The following is an 11711-nucleotide window of genomic DNA, read 5'->3' on the forward strand; positions in this document are numbered from 1 at the left end:
CTGTTACCAGCAACAAGTCCAAAAGCCAGGGTCTGTCATGGTATGAGGTTGTGTCAGTGCCCTTGGCAAAGGTAACTTGTACTTCTGTGAAGGCACCATTAATGCTGAAAAGTACATAGAGATTTTGGAGCATAATATGCTGCCTTCAAGAAGACATCTTTTCCAGGGACGTCCATGCATATTTCAATAAGACAATGCAAAACCACATTCTGCACACGTTACAAAGTCCTGGCTGCGGAGGAAGAGGGTACGGGTACTTGACTGGCCTGCCTGCAGTCCCGACCTGTCTCCAATAGAGAATGTGTGGTGCATTTTGAAGCGCAAAATGTGACAACGAAGACCCCGTACTGTTGCCCACCTTAAGACTTGTTTGCAGGAAGAATGGGACAAAATTACACCTAAAACACTTCATCACTTGGTGTATTCAGTCCCTAAACGTCTTTTAAGTGTTGTGAAAAGGAATGGCAACATTACAAAGTGGTAAATGCTTTACTGTCCCAACTTTTTTTGAAATGTGTTGCAGGTCTGAATGACAGGAAAGGATGCATATTTACAAATGACATGAAGTTAACCAGACAAAACATGAAATATTTTGTGTTCATATTGTCTGCAATGAAATACAAGTCAAAGTAAATTTAGTAAATTAATTTTTTTTATTTACGTTTTACATACTGTCCCAACTTTTTCTGATTTGGGGTTGTAAGCGCATGGTCCGCAAGAGCACTTAGGGCATGTCCGAATCCACTGTTTCTAGTTTAAAGGGATAGTTCACCCAAATATGAAAATTAGCCCATAATTTACTCACCCTCAAGTCATCCTAGGTGTATATGACATTCTTCTTTCAGACGAATACAATCAGAGTTATATTACAAAAGTCCAGGCTAATCCAAGCATTATAATTTGATTAATAGTTGCTCTGTTTTTGAAGTCCATAAAAAGTGCATCTGTCCGTCAAAAAACGTGCTCCACGCGGCTCTGGGGTATTAATAAGGCCTTCTGAAGTGAATCGATGCGTTTGTGTAAGAAAAATATCCATATTTAAAATGTTATAAAGTAAACTTTCGGCCGACCGCCTTCCCTGTTCAATTTATGGAAAAATTGTTGAAAGTTCCCCTGCCGATCGAAAGACTAACGCGACCAGACGGCCCGTCATGACGTCACGTACGCATCTTGAGTTTCACTTTCAACATTCAACGCTTTTCCACGGAAGGCGGTCGGCCGAAAGTTTACTTGATCAATTTTTAAATATATATTTTTCTTACAGAAACGCGTCGATTCGCTTCAGAAGGCCTTTATTAACACCCCAGAGCTGCGTGGAGCACGTCATTTGACAGACAGATGCACTTTTTATGGACTTCAAAAACAGAGCAACTATTAATCAAATTCTAATGCATGGATTAGGCTGGACTTTTGTAATATAACTCAGACTGTATTCATCTGAAAGAAGAATGTCATACACACCTAGGATGACTTGAGGGTGAGTAAATTATGGGCTAATTTTCATTTTTGGGTGAACTATCCCTTTAACGACGGGACAAATGGTCGCCTCGCCCAGCGCATGGTCTCTATTCGCTTAATGAGTAATGGGTGTGTTTTGAGCATAACGTGCTATAAACCAATCAGAGTCTCATCTCCCATTCCCTTTAAGAGCCAGTTGCGCTCGCACCACCATAGAGTGCTATTTACATGGTGGAATATAGACACCCTCAACCTGACAAGTCAGTTTAAATACATGTGTGTATTGCCACAATTGGTTAAATAAGTAGCCAATTTAATTCGTCATTACAGCAAATAGGTAATTCTGATACATGTGCATGTAGGGATGAAACGGTATGGAAATTTCACATCACGATTATAGTGACCCAAATTATCATGTTTTCAATATTATCACGGTTTTGTTCAAATGAGATGAAAGTGTTCAAAAAGAACAGATGCACACACTTAAAACATTTCAACAAGTTTTATATTTGAAAATCAACAAACTAAATAAATCAAGCAGCTCTATGCACTTTTTTAAGCAAGATTCTGTGGGATTTCCTTCCTTAAAATGGCCGTCGTCAATAACAACGCATAAATGATAATCATTTGGTGTAAATATAATCTCTAATATTATCTCTGATGAGAATATTGCTTGAGAATATATTTACAGTGTTCAGCAATGATGCATTTAAATCTAGCATATTTTGTGTAAGAGCCCAAACAGTATCCTAGTGAAATAATGCATATCCATATTTCCATATGATTTGACAGTTTATTTGATTAAATATCAAAATGTGTGCATCATACCTGACACCTAGATGAACACTTTACAGTCAGTTTTATGACTGTCATTCCCTTCAAATGCTATTGAAGTTTGAAACGTGTAACTGTTACGTTAACAATGTTGTATGTCACTTTAGAGACGGTCCCTAAATTCGCCAACTTTATGCCAGTCATATCAGATGCGCTGTGGTTCTGCTGTGTTTGTTTGAAACTATTTTCGCTGCTGAAATAGAACAAAAACAGTCAACCACTGTATGATGAGGGAATCTCCTGCGTACATCGCACGTTTATCTCTGCTTTGAGTGTAGATTTCAGCGAGTGAGCGCGCGCTCTGAACAAAACTCCAGCTAATCTGAACGCCTCTGATTATGAGACATTGCATTCATAAACTCAATAGAAACACGTGTGAGTGGTTATAATGTGCAACGCGATTATAACAGATGACTTTTGAGAAGACTATAATAAGTTTAACTGCCAAAGTGGCTAGTGTCGTGTGCAGCCGAAACGTTACACCCGCAAATGGCGGTTGTTAATGTCAAGCCCTGATTATTATCCCTTAAATGTCACCCTAGTCTTGTCTGAATTTGTTCGTTCACTTCTTGTTATTTCCTAGACGTAGTTTTGGTATTGAGGTCAAAGTCCACTTGCCTTGCGTTTTGAAGTGTTCCCCCTATTACAGCGACTTTCTTCTGGCATGTTCTGCAGACAGGGTGACCATCTTAGATTAAGTTTCCCTCAGGACTTTTGTAAAAGCCAAAATATGACAACGCCTCAGATTTGGTCCTTTTAGAAGGCTGAACAATCCTGTGAGTGCTTTCACTGCCTTCTGCCATTTCTTCTCATTCAAAAAACAGCGGTGCGCTGCGGCCTGCACCAGACTGACGCTGACTGGACAAGATTTACCACGAGTTTTCAAAATCGTGATAATCACACGTGGTTTTAATGATAATTAAATTTTAAACGATATTACTAACCGTCACTAAATTTTATCGTGGTTTATCGTGAAACCGGTAATAGTTTCATCCCTATGTGCATGACTTGAGACTTACGCTGACTCCTGCCAGGCTCTCTTCCACACCCATGACCCTTCTCTCGCTTCTATTTTAAGTTGTGTCCACCTGCAATTTTTTTGCAGTCACTCTTGTGCACACCCTCCATTGCTAAAAAGTTAATCAAATTGAGTTCTAATGTTGTTTGTGGATTTTCTCTGGTCTCGGCCTCGACTCGGACTCAAACCTCTCTGGCTTGGTCTTGACTCGGACTCGAACGAGCTGGTCTCGACTGTAACACTGTCTATAGGCGCATATTACTAACACGCCCTTTAAATAACACAAAAAATATTGCCTTTAGACCAAGTTTTTGTTGGTCAATGGTGCAGTATTTTTCACTTGCCTCAAATTTTCCACAAATTTTCTGGCTATCTATGTTTACACTGTTATATGGTAGGGGGGTGCTATTACGCTTCTTCTAGTACACAATCTCCAGATCAAAACACAAGTGAAAAAGAAGCAGAAACAAGTGATAGAAGATTGCTCACGCAAATGTAATAAACCCTATCATCAAACATTAACCCTTAAATGCATGAATGTTTCGCCAATCTTTCTTACATATTCGGGTCTTTAGCGACCCAGATCTATATCTAACATGGATAGATCTCTACCTGTCATGATAACATATAAAACTCCTTATATTAGAGTAACAATTACAGAAGAATAAAATAAAGCATATTTCGTTACCTTTTGGAGCTTTGAAGGGTTCAGTTTGAGTAGATGTTTTATACCATCATCATCACTGTCTTCATTAGAGCTCATTTCCCAGTACATTCAGCATCTCGCTCATATTCGCGATCTCAAACATATTCTCAAAACTAATTTTCAAGTCTTCAAAATCAATATTTTGATCGCTGACAGCTTCTTCACCAGATCCACCATCAAGTGACAGTGACACTAATATTTGATTGTGTTCTGTACTAGCTCTGCAGTAAATCGCTGAGCCATTTCAGGTTTTGCAGATTTTAATTATTATTGTTTCGTTTTCTGTCTGAAGTAACTATGAGTGAAACGTCACTTCATCATTGTGTATCATAGCCACCTTGTAGAATAAAGGTGAATTGCACTTATTTTGTCATTATAGATTAATTTATTGTTGTGCAGAAAAAAATATATACTTACACTCTTACACACCTTGGGCCGTTAGCGACCCTATACAACTTTAACAAAATACTAATGGAAAAACAGGCATTCTTTAAAAATGTTATGTTTTTCTTGTTATATTGTTTTAATGAATTGATTGAGAAATACAAAGAAGGTTGATATCTAACTTTAAAAAATGAATGAGGAGGAGTAGGGTAGTGAATGACATCCCGGATCACTAAAGACCCGAGGTATGTATTTAAGGGGTAAACAGCATATAAGTTCAAAACTGCATAATGTTACAGAATGAAATGTCGACCCAGGAATGGTTAACCTGGGGGGTGTTGATAGACTCGATCTCCTCCATCTGTGTTTTGATCATTGTTCTGAATCCGAACTGGATGTAGTCTTTAGCCGCGTTTCCACCGCAGGAACTTTCCCCCGGAACTAGGAACTTTGGGGGGAACTCGGTGTGTTTCGACCGTAGGAACCAGGGTCTAAATGAAGTTCCGGGTAAATATTTCCCCCTCCAAACGGCCCTGCTTGCGAGGTGGTACTTTTCAAAAGTTCTGGAACTTTCGGGGGTGGGACTTGGGCGCTGAACATGCTGATTGGTTGAGCTCTCGCAGCATTTTTTTTTTCCACCGCCATTTTTACAAGTCTTTTGCGAGGTGGGTTCTGCGTTCAGTAAATATTTTCTTTGCAACAATGGAGTTCAACAAAAAATTCGACCGATGGGCCGACGACGAGGTTCAGGCTTTATTGAGCATATATGCGGAGGAGGACATCCAGCGGGAACTGGAAACGGCGACCCGCAATGAAAAGGTATACCTGAAGATATCGACTCGGTTCCAGTCACACTGGAAAAAAGTGCAGAGAGAAGTTAAAGACAAGATTACAAGAAATTAAAGGATCATAACAACCGGAGCGGTTCCGACCGGTGTATCAACAAGTGGTATGACCGCCTGGACGCGTTGTTGGGACACAGAGCGTCCTTTTCTGGTGCAGCGGTAACGAAAGACTCGGCTAGTGCGTTATTGGAAACCATCTAGGAATCCGAGTGGGTTGAAGGTAAATATCTCATCTTGGTATCATCTGTTAAACTTGTTGCAGTGTTTAAACACGTTGCAGTAACTTTTTTCAACGTGCTTTTCCAGATGGCAACGGAGACCAGCGTGTTTTCCCCCGCGGTCACCAGTACACGTTAGCCCTCGTCCCGTGTCTCCTGCCGAAACACACACACACCGAGGTATAAAGCTGATAAAAATGTGAAAATATATATAAAAAAAAGATGTGTAATCCTTAATGGTTTTGAGTAGTTTTGTTGTTTTTAATTGTAAACTTAAATTGGCCATGATAAAAATTGCACACTGCATTGTTCAAGCTGGGCAAACAATTGTTCATTATTTGTAGTGAAAACACTTTAAATAATTAATTGATGGTTTCTATTGTTTCATGGTTGCCTTGTGTATTAATTTCCATGTGTTTCTGTGCAATCTTTCTTAGAGAAAAGGAAAAGGGACTGTGACTTTCTTGATGCACTGAGGGACATGGAGGATGTTAACCGGGCCGTCCTGCAGCATGGCCAAGAACAGCGAGACCAATATATTCAGCTGTTATAAAAATATAGTATATGAAAATAAAGTAAAATGTCTAAAATGTCACTGTGTCTTTAATTTCCACATTCTAACTATATAACCACATTCTAATTGTATACATATAGTGTAGGAAGCAAATAAAAGGGCTGCTGCTCGCAAGTCTTTCTGAATATGCACATAAACATATCTAGAAAACCCAAATATTATATTTTTAAATGTATAACTATGTGAATGTAGTATAATAACTTATAACCACAACTTAAGTGAAGCCATAAGTGTGGTCCTGCTTCATTTCAAATTTGAGGAAGAAGTCTCTAAAATTATGCATTTAATGAAGCATATTGTAATACTAGTCATGTGATTTTTTTTTTTTTTGTGAATGTTATGAGATGTTATTGTGATAAAAAATAAAATACTTGCAGTCTAGTACCTAATCTTTCAACCGCTTAATTCAGTCTATTGTTTTCATTCAATTAACTTTTCACACATCTGTCATGAATGATTGAAACCTCATTATCCTTTTATAGAAAATATTTTGTTTTGGAATTGAGCTATTACAACACATTCAGATTTTGGATTGCCCATCATCCCATTTTGCATTAAAATGGTCAAACCAGGTGAAAGTGCACGTTTAAATAAGCAGTGTTGGTAATGTGTATACTAGCAAAAGCAGCGCTGCTTGCATCTCCTCCACTTGTTATTGTAGCAGACAGTATCGCGCAAAAGTTATTACTGTCCGTCGGTGACTTGGAGGAGCAGTCGCGCGCATTCCCACGTCACCGGAATAATTTGCCTAATCTTCCCGGTACTTTAGACCACGGTGGAAACGCAGATAGTAGCAGGTCTGGGGGAGAAAAAGTTCCTGGGGAAAAAGTTCCGGGTAATTTCGGTGGAAACGCGGCTTTTGACAAAAATGCGATTTTTCTCAGCTTTTTGTTTAAAATGTTACTTTTTCAATTCAATTAAATTTTCATCCAAAATTTCATCCAGCTTCATCCTTGGTGGGAGGGGAGTTGAAGCTGGCCATAGGGTCTGTACAGAGGACTTAGACATGGACACAGTTATTTTGTGGCCGACCATGTTGCATTTGTAGGAGTTTACCTTTCGGATGCAAAATTTATGGGAGGAAAGCATTTTAATGAATTGTGCAACCTGATTCACTAAGGTTTGCGGTAGTCAATTTACTGGTATTTGCACCATTATTTACCACCCAAGAAAAAATGTCTTAACCCATTTTGTGCCAGACATGGCACTGAATTTTCACATTGCCAGTAAATCATCACTCCCATTGGCACTTTTTTTAGATTGCAGCTGCACGCTAATTCACCCTGTTTAGTAAATCTGGCCCAAAGTCTTCAACTTCATTCTAAGTTAATATATTGTCATTTCTGGTCAATGTCACACTTTTAAAATGACCTACACGTGTAGGGTAATTGTTTAGGGTTGTTGTTTGTTTGTCACTCCTTAGAAATCACACTAAGAAGGAGAATGATGTTGTTTGATGTTCCTTCGAGGCTATGCAAAGTATCAGTACTTGTCAACTAGCCAAGTAGTTAGTGATTGATTTCTCAATCATGCACGCACCTAGACATCGCAAACTTCACACATCTCTCAGCGGGTCAAGTGGTGGCCATACCTGAAACTTTGAAACTTCGAGTAGCTTGTTTGTCATCTCTTTGCTGTAATTAAAAATGCTAATTTGAGCATCTTCCAGGTCATGGGGGGACTATGAGAAGTGTCCTTCAGCTGTGCCCACTGGACCTCCTTAGGAGTAGCAAACACTTATCTCCCATCATGCTCCAAGAGTGGGAGTGTGTCCCCTAGAGCAAGCGTGTCTTGTAAGGGGGTTGGGGGGTTGTTAAGGGCCCTTGGAATCATTTGTGCGCAGTGAACGGTGACCGCTGAGCCGCGGTCCAGGTAGAAACCTCAAGAGGGAAGGTCCTGTAATGATGTTTGTGTGTGTGGAGTTGGTGGATTGTGGATTCCAAGCAATTACTGATTAACAATCTCTGACGGAAACTGACCATTTTTTGAAATGTTTCTCTCTTTTTTCCAGAAAGTTTTATTTGTAAACCATAACTTAGTAAAGCTATAGTTTTGAAATGTGTTTTGCAATGTGGCCTAAATATTACTACATTTACCCTGACATCTCTGATGCCCATGTGAGTGTCATGCATTCAAATCTGGCCTGTGATATTTCCTGACCTTATTCTTTATTAATAAAATGTAGGCAAAAAAAGTACACCAAGGTACAGTGAGTTACAGTAATCCAGCCTAGAGGAAATAAAGTCTCCAAATCCTTTACTGATAAAAACGCTTTCAAATTCGCAATCGATCAGATAAAAGGCTCTTGTTTATCGAATTCAAGAATCAAGCAGGACTAGCACGGTCAATGTTGTGAAAAGCCGCACTGAGGTCCAGGAGGACCAGAATTACACAGTTACCTGAGTCTACAGCTAACAAAAGATCATTCAACACCTTCAGTAAAGCTGACTCTGTACTGTGATGTTGTCTAAAACCAGGCTGAAACTTATCTAATGTGTCTGTTGTTCAGGGAATTTTCATGGATAAAATGCAGTCATTGCAATAGGAATCCATGCGATTTAGAATTTCATGTGAGGGCAAAAGGATTCTAAATCACAGTATATATTTCATGCACAAAATTATTATTATTTTCCACTATTTGAATTTAATTAAAGGTATTTTTTTATGAATATTTTGAATGAAAGACTAACACCGTGTCTACACCGGATGGGACCGTTGAGGCGCTAGAAGCTGTCTACACTAGACGCGACAAAGCGAACGTTGCAAAGCATATGCCAGCAGCCATATCACCCTGTAGCCCAACACTGGTTTCACACTGAAGCTAAGCAGGGCGGAGCCTGGTCAGTACCTGGATGGGAGACCAACTGGGAAAACTAGGTTGCTGCTGGTAAAATAAAAATAAAATAAAATTTAACAAATTATTATTATTATTTGTCCTTCATGTCTGTACGTCATTAAATAGAACGAGGCATCAGTTTACTGTCAGGGATTTGTCGTGTCGCGTCATGCCGCATCCAGTGTAGACAACATCACTGATTATAATGGGTTATATTGTCTTTTGTCGCATCGCACTACTCGCGTCCGGTGTAGACACGGTGTAAGAGGAGAATTAGCAAAAACTCATTTTCACAATTAGTTTTGCTCATATTTACCAAGGTTGTCAATATTTGTGGAGGCCACTGTATCCAGGGCCGTAAACACCATAGACAAGTGGGACAAGTGACATAGACCAGGGACAAGTCCCCCCCCAATAAATAGAAATGGCCAAATTGCCCCCCCCCCCCCATATTTGAAATTCTTGCACTGCACTTCATTACGCAGCGCTCTGTATGTTAGGATGACAAAAAGGTTTTAAAGTTACTTTTTTAGTCTGGTCTGCCTCAGGTCTAACAGCGCTCATCAATGTCAAAATGATTGAGATGGCCAATCAAATCAAAGTAAGCAGGGTGTACATTCTCTTTTGGCTCGTGCACAGTCTTCACACAGACGAGCGCGTCAATATATTGCTTAATGCCGTTGCAGAGACTCCATTCTTTCCGGTGAAATCACAAAACAAAATGCCCACAAACGTGTCCCTGCTCTTAATATACAATCATTGAACATCTTTGAATTTAATGAAGAAAAAAAACTATATGAGGGTGGATTAGAGCCTGGAACCTTTGACACGGTTTACAAAAATTTGACCACCAGACCACTAAGGAATTCGAATGTCAAGTGAAGTGAAGTGACGTGTGGAATTCCATACTTGGAATTTGTGCCCATCCTAGTGAACACACACAGTAGTGAACACACACACACCGTGAACACACACCCGGAGCAGTGGGCAATCATATTGCTGTGGTGCCCGGGGAGCAATTGGGAGTTCGGTGCCTTGCTCAAGGGTCTCACCTCAGTCGTGGTATTGAGGGTGGAGGAGAGCGCTGGTATTCACTCCCCCCACTGACAATTCCTGCCGGACCTGAACCTCGAACCTGCAACCTGTGGGTTACAAGTCCGACTCTCTAACCATTAGGCCACGACTGCCCCTGATCAACAGCAGATCTGTGAATTTATTCACTAACGGGAAAAATCTTGAGACTAACAACATATTTGATGCAAATTAGTGCAAATATTACTTGCAAATAGTCCCAAAATGATTATTTCCCACCTAGAATTAGACCGCGAGTTTCGTTCACTGTTCTGTTTCTTTATGCTTTATAAAAATAAAAACATTGGTCCCCCCAATATTCAAGACATGGTTACGGCCTTGACTGTATCTACAACGAAATTGGGAATACATAATTTAATAAAGTGCAGAATTAAAACAATATACTTAAATGAAAAATTGAACCACTTTTACAATTAATCTTGTTTGAAAAGAATTGATATTCTGTAGCACATTTGATCGTATGGGTTTCCATCCATCTTCCTGTCTTTCAGCTATTCTAAATAAAGCCACCATCAATCAAATCACAGCAGCCTAGCTGCTCTCCCAGAGTTGAAGACATTTTCTTCAGCTCGCTCACTTTTCAGTCTCCAGACAAATCATATACTCAGAAAATGGGTTAAACCTAAAAGAACCCCATAGACTCTAGAGTTTAGACGTGTTTAATGTCAGTCTGCTGGTTTTCTGTTTGTTCGCTGTAATGCAGAGTTTACCGTCAATGCACTGAAATTTACGTCAACACAAAATCATTTTTGAGAGAAGGAAAATAAATAGAGAGAGCTAGAGAGATTGTGAAAAACAGGACATGATGGATAATGGAACAAAAGGTGGATCACTAATAGATGAAGTTCACTATGAGCTTTGTGTTTGTGTCATCTTTTAATTTCCCTCTTTAGTTCTTCTACTTTAATGGTGTTGGTGGTTCCATTATAAATCGGATTTTCTCAGAAATTCAAAGAGGGCTAAATATAAGATTGTTTTGTGCTCAACATAATCATTAATGATAATCCAAAGACAAATCTACCTGAATTTAATAACTTATATAAATGATACTCACAGATGGCATCATTTCTTAATTGCATTAGTATTGTTTTTTTCTTTTGTTTTTTGAAATCAAATGAATATGTATTGAATTGCATTTGAATATGTATTAATGAATATGCATTATGTTTTTTTTTCAAGAACAACTTGAGGATGACAAATTACACAGTAATGGAGGTGAGGCACCATCAGTTTCTCTTTGTCAAGTTTGTCTGTTGTCATAGTAGTGTGTTTGCGTATCAGTCAACTTCAGTACTCATTACATTGAGACATTTCAGAATCACTTTGTTCTCAATCACACGTATCCTTTCATCTTTCTGTCTGTTTGTCATGATAGATGCAGTCTGAGTCTCTTCACTGTTGACATCCTTCATCTGGCACTTGGTATCGAACTTCTCTCCTCTCCTCTCCTCTCCTCTCCTCTCCTCTCCTCTCCTCTCCTCTCCTCTCCTCTCCTCTCCTCTCCTCTCCTCTCCTCTCCTCTCCTCTCCTCTCCTCTCCTCTCCTCTCCTCTCCTCTCCTCTTCTCTTCTCTTCTCTTCTAGGCTCATCTCATCTCAATCTCATCTTTTCATTTCTCTTTTATCTAGTCATCTCACGCTGTCTCTTCTCTTTTTGTCTGGTGGTCATATATTGCCAATCATTTTTTAATTATCGGCATCGGCCGGTAAGTTTTTCTGTTCGTCTGATTAAGGATTACAGAGTCTGT

The 11711-nt window shown here is 39.4% G+C and overlaps 1 protein-coding gene across 1 annotated transcript in view; it reads left to right on the top strand.

Annotated features, from left to right (window-relative positions):
- The window catches only part of ksr2 (kinase suppressor of ras 2), a 169749-nt gene that overhangs the window by 37856 nt on the left and 120182 nt on the right, over nucleotides 1-11711 (top strand). Inside the window, exon 4 of the mRNA XM_079815181.1 lies at nucleotides 11145-11180. Within this exon, the coding sequence (XP_079671307.1) occupies nucleotides 11145-11180 (36 nt within the window). The remainder of the gene's footprint in view (nucleotides 1-11144; nucleotides 11181-11711) is intronic.

Source organism: Gobio gobio (genome assembly GCF_949357685.1).
Source record: "Gobio gobio genome assembly, chromosome: 4".
NCBI lineage: Eukaryota > Metazoa > Chordata > Actinopteri > Cypriniformes > Gobionidae > Gobio > Gobio gobio.